This window comes from Leopardus geoffroyi, chromosome C1 (genome assembly GCF_018350155.1).
Source record: "Leopardus geoffroyi isolate Oge1 chromosome C1, O.geoffroyi_Oge1_pat1.0, whole genome shotgun sequence".
Classification (NCBI taxonomy): domain Eukaryota; kingdom Metazoa; phylum Chordata; class Mammalia; order Carnivora; family Felidae; genus Leopardus; species Leopardus geoffroyi.
In genome coordinates, this window is record NC_059328.1 from 169,690,092 (window position 1) to 169,715,313 (window position 25,222).

At 36.2% G+C, this 25,222-nt stretch overlaps 1 protein-coding gene across 4 annotated transcripts in view; it reads right to left on the reverse strand.

Moving 5' to 3' along the window:
• The window catches only part of CERKL (ceramide kinase like), a 108,445-nt gene that overhangs the window by 64,595 nt on the left and 18,628 nt on the right, over nt 1–25,222 (reverse strand). For all 4 annotated transcript variants that reach the window (XM_045480402.1, XM_045480404.1, XM_045480401.1 and 1 more), the window contains exon 2: nt 3,943–4,185. In XM_045480402.1, the coding sequence (XP_045336358.1) occupies nt 3,943–4,185 (243 nt within the window). The remainder of the gene's footprint in view (nt 1–3,942; nt 4,186–25,222) is intronic.

Consider the following 25,222-nt stretch of genomic DNA (forward strand, 5'->3'; position numbering starts at 1 on the left):
AAGCTTGCAATTCACCATTTCTGGGAAACCAGATATGTAGAGATTGGGTCACACCCTAACTGAATAAAAATTAATATATCTAGTGTACACACAGACTGTATTTAAAGGTTGTGTGTTTGTCTTTGCATCACAGTTATTAAAAAAAAAAGCAGAAAAGACTATTACTTTCACCATAGTAACTATATATTAGGTTTATCAGTGACTATATACCAGCCTTAATCAATTGTATTTTTTGGAGGTTTTAATTTCTGAATCAACGATCAATGAAACGTTTTGCTCCCTTTTGGTCTGTTCATATCTTCAGTGGGGCCTTTAACACATTTATAATACATATTTTCTTGTCTGTCTCCCAGAACAAGAGGGTTCTATACAGGCTTACCTCTCATTCATTTTTATATTCCCAGCAATGAACACAGTGCCTGACACAAAATGTGTGTTGGATAAGTTAACCTACTATTGCTTATTAGTCAATAAAATTAAGGTGACTTTTCTATTACTAAGAATAAAAAAAGATACCATGCACAACTATGTTTAAAAAACAAAATGTAAAAGGACTTATTTTCAAACAAAAATTGAAATAGTTCTAAGACTCCCTTTTTATAAAAAGAAGTATAAATGTAAATATAAATATAACCTTCATTCTGGTCATTTAGTGTCTATGTCTTAAAACGTCAAGTATGAGAGTTGCCTTCTTCCTCCTTCTAGGGCTGCCAATTTGTTCTTTCCTCAAAAACTCATCACATCTTAGTTCAAAATACAAATATGCCTATTTGAAAATAATTCTTCATATCTAAATATACTATAATTATAATTGTTAAAGTAATTAGACTAAAGGACAAACTAATTGAAGATTTTAGTGTCTTCTGCATATTTATCTTAAGAGAAAAAAAAGGAGTGGGGGAAGATGTAAAAGACTGGCAGGAAAAAAATCCACTTGCTGATTAAAGACATCATTCAAAATAAATCCATACAAAAATCTATTTTTTAAATCTGGTTTTGCCACAGAACCCGTTAAAAGCAGGATTTGGGGACTTAAAATAGTGATGTCTAATATTCAAATATATTTATGTTCATATTTTTGTGATGTAAATTTTGTAACTTATAATTTGTAAATTTCTACGTATTGCCCTCTCTCTGCCCCCCCTTCCTGAACTTAAATCAAGTCTGGTACAAACACAAATTCCTTGGGTAGGGACTTAAAAAAAAATTGGAAATCGGCAACTACCATCTGCCAAGCCTGATGCAATGTAGCATGGAATAGAGACAGTGATTGTGAGATAGGAAGATAATCCACAAATAGACCCAACTCTGTGCAAATCAGAGCCAGAGAGGGCCAGGAAAAGCTATCGCCCTCATCCCCTCCAGAGGAAATACTGAAGTCCCCCTCCATTTATGGAATGAGACTTGAGCCAATTGTGTTTGTCTCTCAGATGATAGGCACTTTAATGAACACGTGGATTTGTAAGTAAAAACTTTAAAAAGCCAAGAGAAATATTCTAAAATTGTAAACTTAAAAAAGAAATGTCAGTATAATGTAAAGTTTGGTAGAGAGATTTGGAGCTGTAACCGTGCATTTGTGTATGATGAGACAGACCCGGGATTGTCTTTGTGAGGCATGGGGATGAGGGGGAATTGGCTTCTCCACAAGACCTGCTAAGTCCACTTGGGGGCAAAGATCCAACAGTCATTCATTCAGAACATCTTGTTTAGGTTCCTTCATTTTATTAGAGGATTTCGACCCTCCTTTGTTTGTTTGCATTGGTTGATTTCAAATGTCAATCTATTTGCTTTAATCAGCAAAATCACTGTCCTGCAGGAAACTTCCCAGGGGACATGACCTCATATATTTTATTATCTCCAACTCTTGTCAAAATCAAAATTACAAAAAGCAACATTCCCTGAGGATTATATTCTAAAAGATATGTAAATTTATTCATTTCTGTAATTTTCCTAGATTTTAATCCTAGACCAAACCAAAATATCATTCATTAAGCTGAAAACATATTTGGACAGCGTTTTGGGTGTGTTTGCTCCTTGTGTATGTGTGGTTTTTGTTGTGTTTAGACAAGTCTCTCTACTCCTATAAAATTGCTTTTACTAAATTGAGCTTTGTTGTATGTTCTCTGCTTACTTATTATTGGTTTTATGGGTGAGATACATTGAGCAAGTTGCCTCTTAGGTCACTTAGCCAGGCCTTCATAAGCCCCATGGGAGAAAATTTTCTCAGACCTTCAGTGAAAGGAAGAGCTTTGCCTCCCCTGATCAAATGGCACAGTCTTATCTTACAGAACATGAAAGTCTCCTGAGTACCTGCCCATGCAAAGAAATTTAATTCAGTGGAACTTAAGTTTTTCATTTTTATTTAAATTTTCTAAAATCTCTTCTCACATGTATTTAAAATAAGAACACTATAAAAGACCTACTGTTAAAGTGGACTGCTTTTAGTTAAAAATATATATTCACTATATTTCCAGAGACTTGAACTATACTATAGTCTCTATAGTTTCTTTGCTTCTTGAAAGTAACAGCTCTCCTTGAAGGTCCCAAAGAGCCAACAAGGAAGCATGGGTCCACTTAGTAACAGGGTTTCCTAGTTTTAATATGTCACTTCAGCTCATTGTCTACGGGCATGACCTTCTCAGTTGGCTGCCCTTGGCCAACTTGGGTCCTCGGACTTCTTGATCAATAATGCCTGGCCTCCAACTCTCTAACATCACCATGTGCCTGCTCTTTGTCTGGCACCCCTCTCTGCCTTGTGTCATCTTACACCAAATTGCACCATCAACTACACCAGCTGCCTCTACCCTGATCCATCTGGCAAACAGAATGAAATGGGCACAAAAGGAAACAAGATTTACAAATCTCTGAGGAAAAAAAAAAAATCAATCCTGAAACTCAGTTTGATTATGTTTCAACTAGATACATTCTAGAAATTCAAATTGCATATTTGTATTCATGTATTTATGTAAAATATAAATGCCATTTAGAAATTCCAGATATACTTAATTCATTATGAGATAATATTTTAATACATATATGCTCTGTCCTCTGGATATTAACTTTTAGAAAAACCTTGTCTACCCTTGAACAGACAAACTCAAGCAACTCAGGATATATATGCACTTGTCATCAGAACATATGTGGAAGGAAAATAAATTCTAATTTAAGCTCAAATGACATGAATAGATAAATAAATATGCTTTCAAAAACAATTTAAGTGGACTAAATTACTTAAGAACTGTGCTATTTCAGATTATCGGAGCTTCTTCATGGAAGTGATCATTCAAAAGAGTTACTGTCCAACTCATTCTATGATGCTGGCATTACCCTGATACCGAAAGCCAGATAAAATATATAAGGAAAAACAAAACAAAACTACACACCAATATCTCTTACAAATATTGATATAAAAACTCTCAAAAAAATACCAGCAAATCTGGGGTGCCCAGTCAGTCAAACATCTGACTCTGGATTTCAGCTCAGGTCATGATCTCATGGTTTGTGAGATCAAGCCCCACAATGGGCTCCATGCTGACAGCATGGAGCCTGCTTTAGATTGTCTCTGCCCTCTCCCACTTGTGCTCTCTCTCAAAATAAATAAATAAACTTAAAAAAATACCACCTAACCAAATTCAGTCACATATTAAAAGGATTATATACCATGATCAAGTGGGATTTCTGGAATGCAAGGATGGTTCAACATAAAAAAATCAATATACCATTGTCAACAGAATAAAGGAAAGAAATATGATTATCTCAATTGATGTTGAGAAAGCCTGTAACAAAATTCAACACCTTTCATGAAAAACACACTCAGCAAACTAGGAATAAAACAAACTATCTTAACATAATTAAGGATGGCTGTACTCATAAATACATCATGTTGAGATTAATAACCTACAGCAAAGAAACTCATTAAAATTTCCCACCAGGAGTACTTACCAGCCAAAATTTTCTTGAATTGTTTAAACCACACATCACAGTGGTCTTCACTTAAATTAATAAGATCAAGCGTAGAATCTTTTAATTTATTTTGTTCCTTTTTCAAACATATGAAGAGTGTGATACCTAATAAGGTACCACTTCCCTGCTGTTTAACAGAATAACGCCGTTTCAGTTTGACAGAGAATATGTCCTTGAGTTCAATAAATTCTTCTTTACATAGAACATCATACTTGGAGTCACCTGAAAAAAATTAAATTTTCCAATTAAAACCAGTGTCCATATTTTATATGTATGAATAATAAAAAGTGAAAGCCCATAAAACCTTTATCATATTTATTTTTACCAATTATGCTTTATGTAAGTCCCTGTGTGAGTTGGGGAGGGAAGAAAGGGAAAATTGGGTCTATTTTCCCAAGAATCAAAACGGAGAAAAATGGCATCAAGTCCCTGTCCAAGACATTCAAAAACTGAAAATATTCAATAGAAGAATTTCAAGAATATAGACAAAGCAACATTCCAAGAAAGAGTCTCCTTGGTCCTAATAGAGACAGAATATAATGATGGAAAGAACAGAATTCACTAACAGAAGTGAGTTTATAACAAGTATTAGAGGCAAAGTGTAAGGAAAAAGATACGTACATTCCAGGTAAAGTAAAACATGTACAAAAAGGAAACAGGAAGATTACTGTATGAAACGTAAATCCCTGCCAGTCTAGAACGAAACATCCACCTGAATTGAATTTTACCACAGTCAGTCAGACTTTATTTTATAGTGGCATCAAATTTTACTGGTTATGTTTAACCTCCAGTCAGAAAACGTGTGTTGTGGTAAAAGACCATTTCAGTGGACTCTCAAAGTAGGAGTGCTCTATACTTTTAAAAAATACTTCTAAAATTTCTACTCTGGCCAAAATGGAATCACAGGGACTGGTTTACCTTCTGCCTGAAATAACTAAAAGGGTGGGCAAGATACATGAAACCTCAGTTTCCAGACATCTGCCATCAGGTAGCCCAAAACAGTATTCCCTGAGAGAGGGGAAACAAAGGAACCATGGGAGTGTTCCAGGCTACCGTCTGGGGAGGGTTTCCAGGCCACAGTGCAAGTCGGGAGCCCTGGTGGAACCTGGTTGTCTTACTGGGTGAAGCAGGAAGTAAGAGTCCAGAAAAGCCACAAGGACTAAGTTCACTAGACAAATTACTGTAGAGAAGGAAGCTGCAGATAAGTGGGAATTCTGCAGATTTGCAGAGGGCCCCCTTGAATCTTCAGCTGAGTATAAAAGACATACGTGCAAGGCCAGGGAGAGAGAGACCCAAAGGATGAGACAGAACAATGCTCAGAGATGGCACAGACATGCCCACCATGAGCTTAAAAGCAAGCCTCAAAAGGATTAAACTGTCTCCTAGTAATTCAATTACATCCTATAATAAAGTTCAAGAATACAGGGATACAAAAATGTTTACCAACTTTACATGGCAAAATTCACAGTACCTCTCATTCAACCAAAAATCACAATGCATGTCAAACAGCAACAAAACATGACCCATAATAAGAGGAAAAAAAGCCAATAGAAACAGATGCAGAACTAATACCAGTGTAACCAGCCCCACAAATCAGAGGTCCCCTCTCTCAGCTTCCTTGGCCCTTGAGCAGACACAATACACTCAGATTGGAGCAAGGACTTCCAGGTACATTAAGAAGTTGCTTCCCAGCTTTCTCAGTGACTGTTTGGGCCTCTCCCAACCATTCTGCAAACTATGTCCAGTTGTTCACAAAGCACACATACCACGGGGAAAAAAAAAATAAGCCCTTTTCTCAGTGTTTAAGGTGGTGGGATAAGGTGAACCCAAAGTCAGTTTTAGGGGCCTGTCATCTCCTTGGAAAGCTCAGGCTTCAAGTACAGCGCACTTCTATTATTGTTACCCAGAGGCACATGGCCAGGGTCTCTAGAGCACTTCAAGAACACTTCATACCTTCAAGGATGAGAGATAGCAGGCTTGTTAAAGGTGCTTCTTCCAGACTAATCTTAAGATATTGATTATGCCCTCCTCTCTCATACAAATTTAATTTTTTATGTCGTATAGCACACAAGAGCTCTGAAGAAGGATGAAAGGAAACAAAGAACCACTGAGGGAAAGAAAAAAAAAATGCAAAGGATGAAATCAACTCCCCTTTTCACTCGAAGACCTGTATTATAATCTGAATTCTTTATCATGTGTGTGCTTTACTTTGGCAGTGAACAATTCAATGGCTATTCTAATTTAAAACCTCTTATAAATTGAAAATTTAAAGATCCTATAGCAACATCCAAGATCAAACTTAGTAGGAAAAGCCAGAAGAATTTCTGGAAACAGTACAAGAATACCTATTGCCACTTTTACTATTTCAAATTATTCTGGACATTCTGGCTGATAGTATATGAAAGAAAAATGAAATAAAAGGCAATTAGGTGGCAGAAGGGGCAGGAGGAGGGCTAAAATCATAACTATTGATAGATGATATCACAGTATGTTTGTAAAATCCAAAAGAATATCTTTAAAATCACTAGAACTAATAAAAAATACCCAGTAAGGAAACAGGTTACAAATATACCAATAGCCAGGAAGGAGACATAATGGGGTTAAAGATATCCCATGCCAATTAGCATATTATACCTAGGAATAAATTTAGCAAAATGATCTTGGACTTGTATGGGGGGAAAATGCTAAATAAGTGGAAATATATTAAGCTCCAAGATTACATTTTTTCCATGCCTCATTATTAAATAACTACTGATAATGCTATTCCAATCAAAATCTCAATGGTATTTTCTTTGATGTAAGGGGGCAAGGAACTTAATCAAATGATTTGCAAATTTTCTTGAAATAAATGTATTACATTAATGAATAAAATGTTTTAGAAGTACAGCAACAAGGGACGCAGGGTATATGCCTGATTGGATATTAGTATTTTGTAAAGCTATAATAATTAAAATATAGGAATAGATAAGAGAATGGTTCAAAGAGATTTGTATACGCTTAAAAATCACTAATATGATAATGGTGGTATCTAAGCTCAGTGGGAAATATTCAGTAAAAGGTGATTTAGAGCGGATTAATCTTTTGAAAAAGGAAAAATATAGAGCCTTATTTCATAATATATACCAGTATTTCTAGAGTAGAAAGAATTTCATATAATCATCAATTAGTAAAGCCTTAAGAGTGACAGTAAAGGCAGATATACAGAGACTGAAATATGTAACATAAAAATTATTCAATGCCCACCTGAAACTAATATAACACTGTATGTTAATTATACTTCAATTAAGAAAGGAAATTATTCAGTTGCTTATAAAGGCCTGAAGAACCATAAATAGATGTCACAAGCAAAAGCCAACCAGGCAGAAATATCGGCAACACATGACAATTAAATGATCTATTTAATCAAGGAACGAAACACTTTAGTGGCAAAGTACATAAAAGACCCAAGCAGGCATTTCACAAAAGAAGAAATGCAAATTGACCAATAGACATATGAGAAAGTTCAATCTAATTAGTAATCAAAGAAATGCAAATTAAAACAACAAGATACCATTTTTTGCCTTTTAGATTGGCACAAGATCAAAAATAATGCTCAATGATGGTGCGCGTAAAGGGAACCAATCCCAGTGCTGGTGGGAATGCAAAAATGGTAGCTGCTGGAGAACAAGTTGGGAATATGTATCAAAAGATTTCAAAATGTTAATTGCAGCAGTATGTAGAGTGGCAGAAATATTTAAAGCAATGCTCAAGTTCTTCAATAGGAGAATGGTTCAACCATAGTTTTCTGCAGCCCATAAATGAACAAGTTAGAACTCTAGGACATTCATGTTAAGAGGTATGAATAAGTAGAATAAAAGCAGGTCACAAAGTAATCTGGGGGATTTAAGCTCAATTTCATTAAAAAGAAAAAAGAAACTCAAGTAGAAAACCCACAACAAATTTAATACTGGTCACCTATTAAAGAGAAATATGAGGGAACAGGAGATTAATTGTTTCCTATAAACCTCCATAATTTCCCTTTCTATAATCAGCATTGAATTTACAATTTTTAAAAATGAAGAAAAGGAAAAATGCTTTAAAGTATGCATATGTTTGATCCAGCAATTTACTTCCAGGAATTTACCCTAAGGGAATAGATAATATGCACAATTTAACTAGAAGAATGTTTACCCAAGCATTATTGGAGTGAAACTTAGAAATAATCTAAATGAGTAACAGAGTATTGGTTCTATAAAGTATATTTCATATAACAAAATGCTATTCAGCCATTGAAATGTAGAAATCCGATGAGAAAAGGGTCTAAAGTAGCACAGCACATTTCTATTATTGTTTTGTATGTTTACTGAATACATTGTGTACATGTAATATATTTTCATATGCACATTTATATGAAAATGCATATGAAAACTTGGAAGGGTAGTCAGATTGTGATTTTGTTTGCATATATGAATTTCTAATTTTTCTACAATGAGAATATTCTATAACCAATTGAAAAAGTTTCCTTTGCTCATCCTAAAATAGCTCCTGATACTGTTTAATTTTTAAAATTCCATTCCCTAAAAAGAGTAGCTAATATTTAATGAGCATGTGCTGTATGCCAGACATTGCCCTAAACGCTTTACATGTATTATTATCTCATTTAATCCTCACAGCAACCCTAAGAGGCAGATGCTGTTTCCTAAATGAGAAGAAATTCAGGACAGAGTGTGTGTAACTTGTCCATGGTCATACATCTGCTAGGGACAGACCCAAGATTTTAATCCAAGCACTTTAGCTGGTCTTTACAACTTTGTAACAACGTTGGGCTGACCTAAAGAGCTTCTTCAGGTAAACCCACTCTCATCTGACCTTCTGGATCGGTTTTTATTATTATTATTTTAATATTTATTTTTGAAAGAGAGAGAGCACACACACAAGCGCAAGCAAGGGAGGGACAGAGAGAGAGGGAGACACAGAATCTGAAGCAGGTTCCAGGCTCCAAGCCATCAGCAACAGAACCCGATGTGGGGCTTGAACTCACGAACTGTGACATCACGACCTGAGCCAAAGTCAGACGCTTAACCAATTGAGCCACCCAGACGCCCCTTAGATGGGTTTTTAAGTCTAGTCCAACTTAAAACACTAGGTGAACAGCCGTTGTGTCTCTAACAGCAAGACAACAAATGTGTCCCTTAACAGAGTAGTACTACATCAGACTGAGTTGACCACGAGGGAAATGTGAGGTTAGATTACAGCAACAAGGAGCTTACAGAGAACATTCTGAGAATTCCTTTAGCTTTTTTTTTTTTTAATTTTAACCTTAATTTTAATTTTAGTTAGCTAGCATACAGTTGGTTTCTGGAGTAGAATTTAGTGATTCATCATTTACATACAATGCCGAATCCCTGTAACTCGGAGCCATATTTCCCACTCTTTTTGCTCAGGCTTCCAGGGTCTTTTCCCACATTTGCCCACAGATTCAAATTTGGGGGTTTTTATGCGAATGGTTACTTTGCTGAAGTGACAAAAGAGACTAAGAGGAAGACCTACAGGTTTAAAGCAAACATTGTCCTTTTATTTGATAGGAAAATAAGGATAATTGATCTGTGAATAAAACACTTAAATTGTTCATGATAGATGGATGTTCTTTGCCATTGTTTTTCTCAGCAGCTACATCAATCTCTCAGGTGCCAATTTCCTACACGGAATCCCTGATCTATTATTTATTTCTGCAATGGTAACCATTTACATAAGTCAATCTGCCCAGTTTTCTAATCAGATTTCACTTAATTTTGGATAGAACTGTTTCCTGACATTTGAAGATGTGTACAGTATTACTCGTTTTACAGAAAACCTTTTTCATTCTGAATATAGTCTTCAGGAATAAACCTTGTTAGAATTCTGTGAACCCGAATTAAAGATGTTTTTATTTAAAGGCCTGGAACTGTTTATTGTTTAACCAGACATCAGACTGGGTGGTACTTTTTTAGGCCTTTGTTTTGTTTTTGAAGTTCTTAAGATATGAGCGGGGGACCAGCTGGCTCGGTACAGCAGCAGAACACTGGTTTCCCGGACTTGAAAGAGAGCTAGGGCCAAGGTTCTTCAGGTTTCCAGGTGGAAAGCCCTGAGGCTAACCCCCAGTTAAGGAGGACGGTTCTAGAGATCATCTAATAGGATAAACTGAAAAGTCTCAGGTCACTGTGTCTCCTCAATCCCCACTCCAAAACACTTACTCTTCGGGGTATACTTAGAATACACACACATTTATGAGAAACTAGATTAAGGAGAAAAAAAAAAACATTCTGAGAGAAAATACTATTGCTCTGGGTCTATAAAATTGCCCATTTATCTGGACCCCTTCGTAATAGCACCTTAAGAATGATTCAGACTATTCTCCAGATTAAAAAAAAAATACTGCTTTGTATATCTAAACCATTTATAAATTTATAAGTGCTGAAAAAAATTTCGGTCGTATATCTGCTCAAATTTTCATCCACAAGATAGCTGCTTCGATCCCCATACTAGCCACCTCTGTTATAGTACAACCAATTTCCTCCACAAATAAAATGTTTGAAAACACAAATGTTTTGGGGCGCCTGGGTGGCGCAGTCGGTTAAGCGTCCGACTTCAGCCAGGTCACGATCTCGCGGTCCGCGAGTTCGAGCCCCGCGTCGGGCTCTGGGCTGATGGCTCAGAGCCTGGAGCCTGTTTCCGATTCTGTGTCTCCCTCTCTCTCTGCCCCTCCCCGTTCATGCTCTGTCTCTCTCTGTCCCAAAAATAAATAAACGTTGAAAAAAAAAAAATTAAAAAAAAAAAAAAAAGAAAACACAAATGTTTTCATAATTGTATGCAAAACCCACATTTTCACATACAACCAAGCACAGGCAAACTGTATGTTACAAGAGGAGTTAAAAAAATACTTTGGGGCATGTATTTTAAATGCAACTTTAATTTTACCTTAATGTTAAAAGACATCTTTATTGGTGAAAAATGTGGAATAAACCTTCATCCATAGAATAGTATTTTATAACAGTAGAGAAAAATATGGAAATCTTCCATATACTTTTTTTCAGGTTATGAAAACGTAAACCTTACAGATGACATGTAATTTTTCTTTGTGGCATGTGGTTTATTATTTGAAATCTATTGGTTCATTAGTATCATATTGGTTATAGCTAGTTGTTTCAGAACATTAACTGTCCTCTCACATTACTTACAGAGATACTGGGAACCATCTGTTCTTGCAAGGGATTTAAGTATATGTCTATTGGATATCATGCTATTTATTTAATTCAGCACCCACTTCCTATTGTTGTATTTTCTTGGGGGGAAAAGTCAATTTAATTACAGGGAATAAAGATAACCTCTCCTGGCAGATGACCCTGTCACCACGAGAGCAAAGCAGGACCTACTTAAAGTAGGTTACAGTGGTTAAAAGAAGAGTAAAACCAACAACACTTAAGAATATTTAACAAAGGTTTAACAAAAATAGAACAGTGAATGGCGCTTTTAAAAATATTACTGTAAGCCCAGGGCTTGTCTAAATCAATCTTGGCACATCTGTCTGATGCGGACCATAAACAGGATTAGAGCGGGATTTATCTGCTTGGCGTTAATTGTGCTCACAGTTTCTGCACATGCCCACTCTTTAAAATACTGCCTGAAAAACAGGCCTGCCCGATACACAGCTCCCACAACACAGTGCAGAGACACACGTATGGTATATTACATGGTTAAGCAATGTGATGTCTAACAATTTTTTTTGGCTCTTCAGAATTACTTATCTAATCCCCTAATTAAAAATACAAAATTCTGTTTGAATACACCACATACTGAGATAAATCTGTGAAGCAGGGGACCAATAAATTTGAATACACTTTAATTGTAAGAAGAAAACACAATTTAATTGTTAATAATCAGGTTAAACCAGGGTTTAAACAAATAGGGCTGCTCCTATAATTTACTGAAAAAACCTTCACAATGCATTACTATCCTCAAGAATTAGGACACAGCATTCGTTAGCAGAAAAGGTTTCTAAATACATACACATATCAAGAGTGACAAGATATAGCATTCTTATCTAGTAAAAAAAATTATACAGGAAATTTTAAACTTCTCACAGAGAGTAGAGAGACTGCCAATCCAATATCCAAAAGTCACATTTTTATCACATCAGATAGAAAATTAACGTTCATTTTCTACCTGTTTTTTTCCCCACTTATTCTATCATGTGTAAACAGCTTAGATAGAGTTAAAAATTTGACTAATTGGAGATATTTACGTATTTTTGCAAGAAGTCCAAAATGAACTAGCCAGTCAAAAAAATGTAAGTATCAGTCTTTGGTTTGCAGATTTGACATATAGGCAACATGTAATTCCTTCTTCCAAACAACATTTAATGCCTATGATGCTAAGTGATGTGAGAAGTTTTAAATTACTTAGTATGTTTTAAGCATGAACATACAAAATTGTTAAAGAACAGTATAATTGAAAATTTAGGTTAACTTTCAATCATAGGCAATCTTCGGCTTTAAAACTTTTGAGTCAGAACCTATTCATGTTCTAAATATCTTAGTGAGCTCTTAGAGATCAGTTTTCCCCTAAATCTCTATTAATAGAAAGTAAGTCTATACTTTTACTGTTATTTTATACAGAGCAGATAATCAGGAGAACTTGACAAATTAAGTCAATCATTTAAATACTTAAAATAAAACACCCAGCAGCAGTTCTCAATGTAGAGTCTCAGAGGTTTTACGTGGTCAAACTGATCTTTAGGATAATTCTAAACATGTTATTTGCCTTTACACCGCGTTGGCATTGGCACTGATGTTTCGAGTGCAAAAGTGGTGATGTGTGCATCAAGGCAGCGACACTTTTACCAGTATTGTTGCATTCTTTACCACACTCCAAACTCACAGTTTAGAAATTAAAAGGTCCATTTCACTTAACTATCCCTGATGAAGTAGGAACAATCTAATTTTTTTTTAATTTCCACCCTGGACTACATTTTTCTTTAAATATTATGTGAGATGAAATGGAAACTATGCATAAAGCATTTCTGCTACAAATGAAAGTGATGACTGTCTCCAGGAAAAGCACTCATACTTTTAAGTTGCAATTGAACTAGCTGGTTTTGTGGAAGACTATTTTTACTTGAAAGATCCACTGACAGACAAGCTATGGTATTCAGACAGGAGTATTTGGCAAACATTCCCTGGAAAAATGAGCAAAGTGAGCCAGTCGCTCAAGAAAAACAACTAAAACTGTCAATGACAAAATTCAAGCTTTAGCGTAAAAAATTAGAATTTTAGAAAACTTGTATCCATCACAATGAGTTTGACAGCTTCCCAATACTTAAAAAATTTTCTCATGAGACTGGTGGTCATATTAATGTATCTGATATTTTTTAAATATTGGGTATTATAATGTGTCAACATTTAGAAGCTCTATTTAACTCACTACATCAAATTTTCCAAATAGGCAATGCAGGATGTTATAAAATCATGCACAAGAGATTTATTCAAAGTGCAAGACAAACCAGTAGATTTTCAAATAGACTACATAACTACATTGCTGTGTTTTCAGATTCAACATTATAACTAGCCTTACTAAACTGGCACTTGAGTTTTGTTGTAATATCAAAGGATAGCCACAATTATCTGAAAACATGATTAAAATACTTCTCTTCCAAATACACATCTATATGAAAATGGATTTTCCTTATATACTTTAATCAAAACAACATATTCACAATAGATTGGATGCAGACACAATTTTTAAAACTCAGCTGTCTTACATTAAGCATCCTATTTTAAAAAGCTAGGTCTTCTATTAAAGACATTTGAAAAAAATGTAAGATAATAAAGTGGCATAATAAACTGGCATTTTTTAACTTTAGAAAGTAATCGTTTTTAACAAAAATATTTTATCTTAAATGCAATGGATTTATTACTATTATATTTAATAAATATTCTTAAATGTCTAAGTCCTAGTACCATAAGTACCAAGGGGTGTAATTTTTATAAGCAAAAGCTCTTTGTGGTTTTTGATAATTTCAGACTATAAAGTGGTCCCAGGGCTGAAAAGCCCAAGAACCCCTGCACTATAGTGTTGTGAACATAGGCCTAACCTTAAGAAAATGCAGCCTAGAGATGGCATGATTCATGCATTTCATCTTTAACCACCTTAAATCAAATACGATGATACTAGGTTATTCTTAGATTCTTCCATGAGTCCCTATTACATCTGAAACCTAGCAAAATTCACATTCTATAGCAGGCCTGATCATGCAATGTGATTGGGTTTTGTCATTTTCACTTCAGCAAGAGCACTAATGTGCTACTTCCTTTGGGACAATTTATCCTTGACTTGATGATCTACTTAGATATTTGCCTCTGCCTGCATTTTATATGCTCACTTCCATTTCAATTCCTCACGAAAAGCATTTAAAAATGGAAAGTGGGGGTGCCTGGGTGGCTCAGTCGGTTGGGCGTCCGACTTCAGCCCAGGTCACGATCTCGCGGTTCGTGAGTTCGAGCCCCGCGTCAGGCTCTGGGCTGTTGGCTCGGAGCCTGGAGCCTGCTTCCGATTCTGTGTCTCCCTCTCTCTCTGCCCCTCCCCCATTCATGCTCTGTCTCTCTCTGTCCCAAAAATAAATAAACGTTAAAATAAAAAAAAAAATGGAAAGTGTCTGGGGCGCCTGGGTGGCTCAGTCAGTTAAGCGTCCAACTTCGGCTCAGGTCATGATCTCGTGGCTTGTGAGTTCGAGCCCCACTTCGGGCTCTGTGCTGACAGCTCGGAGCCTGGAGCCTGCTTCGGATTCTGTGTCTCTGTCTCCCTCTGCCCCTCCCCGACTTGTGCTATCAAAAATAAATAAAATGTAAAAAAAATAAATAAATAAAAAGGGAAAGTGTCTGATAATGGCACCAATAGAAAATATGGCCTTGATTCATCTTAACCTTATACTCTAGTCATTTGGCAGGCATTATCAGTTCAGGTATGCATACCATGATGTACAGTTTACATACATCACACCAGATGGCCTTTGTCAGATACCCCTTGAACCTCTGAAGTACAGCAATTGGTCTTCCTTTCTCTAGTCTCTCAGCAATTCACTTTAACAATATCTTCATCGTCCTCCTGGTCTCTAATCTCTGTATCCCAGTACCTTGCGCTATGCTTCGGACATAGGCTTGGCTTCCAATAGAAGTTTGTTATTGACAGTCTTTACCATCAGTCAGATGATATCTCAATCACACTGTATGCATTTCGACCTCTGAACCTTTGCTCCTTTATTTCCCAGGAAACGAAAGGCCTTCTTGACTCCATTTTCAAACATTAACCATCTGTCAAAGCACATTAAGAGACATTCTTCATTTCCCAGTCCTTCTGAGCTCCTATGGCCCAGTACACAGTTGAGATTCAATCACATATCAGAAGTTCCTAACTCACCAGAGGGCAAAAGCACAAAGGTCCTTCAAAGCCTTTTAAGAACTTAAGTTATATATTTTTACCATACTAACTGATGGGTCAAAATGGTAATGGGTAAGGGGTTAGCTAAAGATGAGACTGTAACTCTTTAGGGTAAGCCCAAAAGTTTACCATTTCAATATATTTGAACACCTGCTATATTTCAGGCACTTTTGTGTGTATCTTAAAATGCTAATACAAATTTAACAATCTCCATGGATCACTGTCTCTATGAGAACAAAGGTTAAGGAGTTCATCTTTCATGACCTGGAACTCGCTGGGCTGTGGGAACAGGACTATATGTATCTAAGCCAGAGTGAGGATCTCTAGCGCCAGTGTCTAACATAGCCTGGTCTGGGCTTTCTGTCAGGTAAAGGCTTTTTCCTTCTGAGGACCTCAAAGATTGTCACACCAACTTTGTTTTCACCTCTGCCATTACTAGCCATCAATGCCCTGCTGTGCAAGTCAGATCCCCCATTACCTCACGGTAGTCCCAACAAAGAGATCACACAGCCCTCCAGATAATCTGATGGGTTTTGCTACTGAGAGACACTAAGAAACCCACTTGTATTACCAATTCCATTCAGGTTTACCCTGAAGACAGTAATTATTTGCTCCCAAGATAACAAGAAAATATTGAGAATAACTACTCAAAGTCCAGGACTACTGAACTAAGCACATGCAGCCCTGTGTTGTTGGAAGGGAGTAGGAAGAACCATTACATGAGAGACAAAGCAGTAACTTTTCCTTGATGAAGGGACTGGTCCTAGTACCAGAAAGTAAGAATTTCATCTGAGGAGCCAAGACAGTGCAGGAACAGAGTGCCACAGTCCTGACTGTCCAGAAACAGACTGGAAGAGATTCACCTAATCAGCCTCCAGGACATCTGAACTCACTATCAGTATATCTTCCTGGGGCCAGAGTTGGCCCTCTTGCAGTGAAGGAATCACTGTGCATGGGGGAGGAAGGGAGAGAAACTGTCAGAAGCTACATATACTGAACATACAAAAGCAAACTTAAAATGTACACATTTACAATAGCCACGATATGGAAATAACCTAAATGTCCGTCAGTGGATGAATATAAAGAAGTGATACACACACACACACAGTGGAATATTGTTCAGCCTTAAGAAGAAGAAATCTTGCCATTGTAACATGGATGGACCTTGGGGCACTGTACTAAGAAGGGAAATGTAAAAAAAAAAAAAAAAAAGAAATACCACATAGTCTCGCTTATATGTGGAATTTAACAAACAAAAACAAACAAACATAGAAAAACTGAGCTCAGAGATAACAAGGAACAGACTGATCATTACCAGAGGTGGGGGGTGGGCAAAATGGGTGGAGGTAGTCAAAAGTTACAAACTCCCAGTTACAAAATAAGTAAGTGTTGGGGACGTAATGTACAGCATGGTGTCTATGCATTACTGTACTGCATGCTTGAAAGTTGCTGAGAGTAGATCTTGCAAGTTCTCATCACTGAAGATAATTTGTAACTATGTATGGAGATGGATGTCAACTTACTGTGGTGATCATTTCAGAATATATACAAATATCCAATCATTATGTCCTACACCTGAAATTTATATGCTACATGCCAATTACATGTAAATAAACAAAAAGACATAATTTGAGATTTTCTAAAAATATTTGTAAATATTTATTCATTTGAGGAGGATTTGCAGACCTAGGCTTAGTGGAGACAAAGGAAAGTAATGCACAATTTTAATATAGCTTATCATGGTTTTATTGAAAAAATCTAATTTTACACTCAAGACAAAGTTCATGTTTATTTTTAATATGCTAGGCACATGGGGGATATGGCCCTTATTTCATTTCCACCATTAAAAGCATATAATTGACAAACATGTTTGGATTCTGTTTTGTTTTCGGCATTCAAAAACTGGCTAAGTAAACCCAGCGAGAATTGATTCACTAAGAAAAAAATTACAATGAAATTACTTATGAAATGTAGCCAAGTTTCCTAACTTCCTCATTTACTTTCAGTTGGATTTAGGCAAAATGTAAAGAACAAATGTAAGTGTTAGTAAACAGACATACACATACACACATACATACACACACACACACACACACACACACACACACACACACACACTCTATAAATTATGCTGGTCAGTTAATACCATTTAGGCTACTATTCACACAAAATATGATCCTCTACCTATACTTGAAGTAAAAAAAGAAAACTTAAAGCTATTTTGTAGTAAAAATTGGAAGCTAATTTTTTTCTGAAAAATTTTAAATTAATTCAGAGTCCTATATGAAAATAAGCTCAATATTTGACCTTGGTGTCCTACATATATGGCATTTAATGCAAAGGTGTTCCTACTGAAAAGGAGTTTTATAAGAATTTCTTCTCCATGCATTTCATCATAATATATTTTCTACCATATAGTTAGGATGATGACAGAAAGACAAAATTAAGGGTAAAAGTAAGAAATTGTTACCTGATAGTGTAAAAATTTTAAAGAAAACTTAAATACTCTAGATAAAGGATATATTTAGCTACACTATATAACATGTAATCAAAGCAAAATAGCTTATGGGATTACAGCAAGCCATCTCCTCTGTGCTGTAATACTACTGTCAGGTTTTTTTTAGAAAGATAAATTTGATATCAATACGATGTGACACAACTGCATCAAACCTTAATTTCACTCACAGTAAGAAATCACAGGATTAAATAACACTGTGCAGTCTTTTAGAAAAGTTTATTGCTTCCAGATGGATTCAAGTTTCCTTTCAGCCCTGATTACATCTAATATGCACAGGGTGCCAACATTATAAAGGACAGAGTCAAAAATATCATTTATATAGATAGCGAGGGGCGGGGTGCAGGAACTTTGGCTCCCGAGTAGATTATGCTAGCCAGGATGTTTTAAGAAATAACAAACATTTAATAACAATAATAATTTAAAAAACACCATATTATGTAAATGTTTTGAATAATGGCTGTCCCATAGAAAAACACAAATTTGCAACAACGTATCCAGAAAATGACTCCTAGCTCAAGCTGCATGCTCTCTGCCCCCATGTTGGGTTGCGCCATGTGTCACACCGCATGAGGCTTGCTACCAAGATGTCCACCTGTGCCTCTGTGGCAGGAGAGGCATCCATGTTTATTTCATTTAATAGCACTGTTGAATATAAGCCATTGTGGTCAGACACAGATCTTCAAAAATACTATCTAAAGGCATGTTTGCTAAGTTTAAGGCTGCAAGTAAATTACTGCTTGTATTTAAAATAGCATTTTCTTACACAACTTCAGTAAGAAACAAAATCCTCTCCATAGAACCCAAAGAAAGCTCTCTCCATAATGTGAATTAAAAAATAAAATCACAGCTGCTGTATCTAGTCTGTGAGAGAAAAAGCAATAAAAATTCATAATTGAAGAATGATTTCAGTCTGTAGATCAGGGGCCAACTTTTTAAAATACAGTAAAACTCCAATAACATTTCCATTTTCTCATTTTCTTAAATTCAATCTTTCCAATGTTCTGAAAAAGTCATACAAATTACAAATCTGATTGCATATAAATGTTAAAACAATTTATTATGTATCCTTCAAAAACAGATTCACAATTTAAATAAAATTATGGTCTAAGAGCACAAAAGAAGAGAAAAATGATTCATTTCTAAATGTATACAATATCTTTCCTGCTTGAGTACCACTGGGAAAAGTGGTACTACAATGATTCCACTCATACCTGACTTTCTTCTATGGATATTCAACCAAAACTAAGACAAATAATAATATAGCACTTTATTACATTTTCTGTAGAGAAAAATAATTTCCTTTATGTAAGGTATATAATATTAAAATTTCAGGTGATTTTAATAAAACTTATTCACTTATTTTCAACTTTATATGGGATACTTAAAAATGGATGAGTATTAAAATGTTTAATTTTAATTACATTAAAATAGTGGCACTATCCTTGATCAATTGCTTGAAATGCTCCAAGACACAGGGTGATCAGGAAAGGATCGAGTTATACTAAAAAGGGATTTAAAGTTACATGACAAATCAATAACAGATCAAGAAACAGGGTCGAACCAATTAGGCTACCTGGCACTAGAGTAGATAATGGGTTTTATATCAGCAGATGACTCATCCATTAACAATGTCTGATATTCTAAATACTAATATGTGTTTGAGGGGCGCCTGGGTGGCTCAGTCGGTTAAGCGTCTGACTTTGGCTCAGGTCATGATCTTGCAGTTCATGGGTTTGAGCCCCACATTGGGTTCTGTGCTGACAGCTCAGAGCCTGGAGCCTTCTTCGGATTCTGTATCCCCCTTTCTCTCTGCCCCTCCCTGGCTCATTCTCTCTCTCTCTCTCTCTCTCTCTCTCTCTCTCTCTCCCCCCCCCAAAAAAAATATATATATAGTAATAATAAAATAAAACCTTAAAAAAATCTAATATGTATTTGAACTATCACTAATAAAATAGTATTTTGTTTTCAACAATGGTTATTCTTAAGCTGGTCATACATTATTCTAAATAACACATATTTAAGTGAAAAATCATTTCAGCTTTATTCCTTCTTTCAATAATTGTTAACTAGATACTTTCCACATGTCAGGTTTGTTCTACAAAGAGAATCTTAGAGATCTTCCCTGACTACCCAATAATCACTGAATAAAGATTGGGGAAACAAAATATATGGCAACAAGTCATGTAAATACAAGTTGAGAATCTCTCATCTGCAATTCCAAAATTCCCAAAGCTCTGAAACTCGTACATTTTTTCTTAAATCATTTGGGAGCAAAACCTGAGCTGACCTCATTTTGTAGCAAAACTGGACCCAAACTGACAATGGCATTTTAAGTCTTTACCCCACTTAGCATGGGTACTCCTCATGTTTCGTTCAGAAATATTAATATTCAATTATGGGATGCTACCTGAGGCTCATTTTGGGTGTTACATACACATATATGCCCTACATTAGCTTTCTAAAATTAGTAAACATCTCAATTTTAAGATATAGCTGGTTCCAAATGTTTCTGGGCAAAGTGAAAAGTAACCCAATAGTCCAGGTGAGAAATGATATCTCTTACTAACATGGCAGTGATGCTGCTCAATTTTGGATATATTTCAGAGGAAGAGGCCACAAGATTTGTTGATGGACTGGATGTAGAGAGATAAGGAGTAGAACATTTCCATTTCTAGCACGTTTCCAAGTGTTTTTGGCTTGGGTAACTACAAAGATGAAATCTTCACATACTGAGATGGGAAGATCCATAGAAGGGTGTAGTTGTAGGCTGTAGGAGGGAATATGGGGTTTATTTTCGAATATGCTAAGGTTGAGGAATCTAGTGGACTTTTAAGTATGTCTAAGTAGGCAGTGAGGTTTATAAATCTGGAGTTCTGAGATGATGTCTGGACTAAAGATAGAAATTTGAAAGTCATCAGCATTTAGATAGTATTAGAAGCCACAAACTAGAGGAGGCTAAACCAGAGAGAGAGTGAAAAATAGACAATAAAAGGTCAGGGAACAGACATGGGAAAATGAGAACAGCTAAGAAAGAAAACTGACAAGGAGCAGGCCAATGGGGACAGGACAGAATCAAGAGAGTGATGTCCTAGAAGGTAAGAAAAAATTGTAGAGAAAGAGCACTGTGATATTTTAAAACTCTGTCCATAGGTCAAGACAGATGAGTACTGACTTTGACAAGTGAGCTGTAGACTCACAGGAGTCAAAAGCCTGATCATAGGAGATTCAAGAAAAAAAAAAGAGAGAGAGAGAGAGAAACTAAGTGGAGACAGTGAATGTATAATTAGTCTAGCTAGACTAATAAATCAGGGTGTGTGGGAAGGGCCAAAGAAATGGGACCAAGTGCTCTATGTGGATTATCTTAATTAATCCTCATAATAGCTCTGTAAGGTGGAAATTATTTTATAGATGAAGATGTGCAAATTAAGATAAGTAGTGCACCAAGGATTTAATGAAAATGCTAGATTTTTATTTCCAAGCACATGTGATTATTAAGTTCATCCTCATACCAGTGTGCAGCTTCCTATGAATTCACCACACAAAATAAATATTGAGAAAATGGCATCGTCTTCCCAGAAAGGACACTGGTGTAGGACTTAGGAGACCTTAATTGGAGCTCTAGCTTGGTCACCAATCTTGAGGCTATTCCCTTAAATTTTAAGCTTGATAGCTCATTCCTAAAATCAGGAGATTGGGATAGATTCATTTATTCATTCAGCAAATATTTATTCAGTCTTTATTTGCTGGATACTATTTTAGGTGTTAAACAGTGGTTTATAAAAAAGGCAAGAACTAACCCTTTGGTAAGGAAAATGACAAATATTCAATTTAATGTTTCTTTCAGCTCTAAAATACTTTAACAGCTGTTTGATAAGTATTAATAGTAATAAATTAAAAGTAATAAATTAATTTACATTTATTTTATTACTGAAACCCCACAGCACTGTAAACTAGGTACTGTTATTATGCCCTGTTTTACAAAAGGTGGGGAGGGAGACAAGCTGAGAGCTTAAATAACCTGTACTACAGTCACACAGGAAGTGACAAAGTTTAAATTGTAACAGTACTACTCCAGGAACCCATCCTTTAGTCACTCTCAATAGTATGGTAAGTTACTATTATAATATTTTATTTTAGGGGAACCTGCCTCAGTGGGAACAGCAGGTGACTCTTGTTGATCTTGGGGTTGTGAGTTTGAGCCTCATATTGAGTGTAGAGATTACTTAAAAAAATAAAATCTTAAAAAATTTTTAAAAATATTTCAGGGGCGCTTGGGTGGCTCAGTCGGCCAACTTCAGCTCAGGTCAGGATCTCACGGTTTGTGAACTCAAGCCCCATGTCAGGCTCTGTGCTGACAGCTCGGAGCCTGGAGCCTGCTTCTGATTCTGTGTCTCCCTCTCTCTCTCTGCGGCTCCCCTGCTCATGCTCAGTCTGTCTCTCAAAAATAAATACATGTTAAAAAATTTTTAAAAAAGATTTCAGTTTACTAGTGTTTAACTTTCCTGTTATTTTACTTTTCTGGATGGGTCTCTAAATGTTCAAAATGGGAAACAAGAATAAAAGAAAAAAAAATGAAAATTCGGAAGTAGAAGTGAATAGTGATATAAAGTCAAAAGAAAACCAAAGCACTACAGTATCGTGAACAAAAACCAGGTCTGGAAGGAGTAGGAGAAATAGCAACAGCCCTTCAGATGGTGGCCCACAAGACACCACAGGTATAACCATATAGGACAACAGACAGGCCTTGTCAAACATGGCTCCAGAGTTGCTCTAACAGAGGGGCGTGGGGGTGTGTCTTCTATTCTGTTGCCAAGTCACTCAGACACATTGTCCATTTACCAACCCTACTGAGAATCAACACTTCCAATAAACTTAAAGTAAATACAGTCCCTAAAATATTTCATAAAGGAGCCCTAGCTACTTTCTCATATTCTTTGTTACAACCACATTAAAACCACATTAAAAAGGAAAAAAGCTCTTGAGCTGAAATCCTTACAGGAAACAGAAGAAGAAAGGAGGCAGAGTTGAGCTGCCTGGTCTGACTACAACTGAGGCTACCCTGGGATTTTCAGTAGAGCTCCAAGATTAAGCCCCTCCCTTTACATCAGGACCTTTAGCCGAAACCAGGTGCACAGGGAAGCCTCTGTAGCCATTTTGTTTTCCCTCACTTTCAACAGAGAATGGTGACATTAGAGTACCTGGCTTTCTCCCTTTGCAGAACCATTCTGAGCTAGCACTTTTCCTAGTATTATGAAGATTATTTCAAGATCATATTGCTTTATAAATTTTAGAGACAGGAAATAATATAATCCATGGAGTTTCAAATTCTGAGTAGCTACTATATGCCAGGTGTTTTCTGAACTAAATAGTGATTGAAGGATGATTAGATATGGTTCTGTCCCTGTAGCAGTTTAGTATATTGGCGAACAAAAGCTCACTGGGTAATTTACCATCGTGGGGAACTTCACCAGATTATTCCCAAATTACTCCTTCACAAAAGGACAGTGGACCCACTGGAGATTCTAAGAAACAACAATCCGATATGTTTCTCTATTTGTCACTCTAGTTTTCTATCTAAAGTACCTTTTCAACAGAGATTCAGATTCATTCATGTGCTCTAGAGGCCTCTTTAAAAAGTAGTCTGCATTAAAAGGTAAAATGAGAACTAAACCTCCCTCTGAGAAACATGCTTTTATGTTTTCCCTTACACATTCTTCATTTGTTGAAAATTTCTACATGGAGTACAATGTATACATATAATCAGAAAAAAAAAAAAAAACATTTCAAACCTGTAGTTTTTACATTGCCTGAAATTAGTTCTCCATGCCAAATGTTTCTGTGCTTTATTAACTACTATGAGGCAGCTAAGAATGATAGACAAGAGAGGAAAATATTGTATTCAGAGGCTCAGCTATTCCCCAAGTTCTCGGTAGATATAAAGTTAATACTAAGCAATAAAACTCCTCTCTTTGCCAAATTACCTTACTATACATATATTCTATTAAGATTGCATCATCATGCAAAGTAGCAGCCAGTTCTTGTTGTAAATAGCATGGCATAGAAACACAGAGAAATGGCTAGGCACTCAATCAGACCCTCCATCTCATTTGACTCTAAATTGTCTTCAGGTTACAGTGAGAATTAAAAAAAAGATAGCCATCCCTGTTTCTTGATTTTAGAGACCAAACAGATCCTCAGGCAAAGGGGCTCATCAATGACAGATGAAAATGGCAGAGCCTTAACTGAAACCGAAGACTGGACTTTAAAGCTCATGTTCTTTTCTTCTGTTCTAGAAGCCAGGAAAACTTGTAAAGAACCACACTTGGGTGACTCAGTCAAGCATTAGACTCTTGATCTCAACTCAAGTCATGTCTGGCTCTTGGTGACAGATGGCATGGAGCGTCCTTGGGATTCTCTCTCCCCTCCCCTGCCTATTAGTACCTGTATGACCTTAGAGAAGTTAAAGTTTTCCTCTTCTGTTTTCTCATCTAGAAAATGCAAGTGATAATAGCCCCTACTCTCAGAGGATTTTTGTCAGGATTCATGGAGTTAATAAGATGCCGGTAACGTTCCTGGCACATCCAATGTGCTATGTAAGTATTGGCTGTTATTACCTGAAATAATTCAACAAACCATTTGCAGTCACCACACCAATGCCTGAATTAGATAAACTAGAAAAACAGCATGTATGACCGATGATAATAGGCAGGAATGATTTGAGTAGGACTCTACCCTACACTTAAAATACAAAAATTCTCAGGCCTTATTTCAAGTTTACTAAGTAGCTCCTATTAGAAGGGGTCACTCTGAGTGCCTTCCCTAAAGCAGACTAGGAAACTTTACTTGGTCAAGGGTCTACTAAGGCACTTGTGGAATAGGTTAGAAGGAGAAAAGTAGGAATTGAGAGTATAGAAAATAATGGATTTGTGCTCTCTCACTCCCTAAAAAATAAAAAGAAAGAAAAAAGAAAAGAAGGGGGAGATATATTACAAATAATAGGAAAAAATAAAAATCACTGGAAGTTGACTCACATTGCTCTAATTACTCTGATCCTCATCAGGCACAAGTATTTTCCCCAAATACTTTGGGAAATGTATCAGGCTCAGTTTGTATTCATCCTAAAAGGGCTTGTGTGCCCCACTCACAACACAAAGTTCTTCCTCAATTCTCCCCCGGGATGGGACAACAGCGTTTTTGAGAAGCACTAATGATTATGTTCTGTGGAACAGAAATTTGATCACAATCACCTGGTTTTATCGTCTTGTGGTTTTTCTTTGGATCCTGGATTTT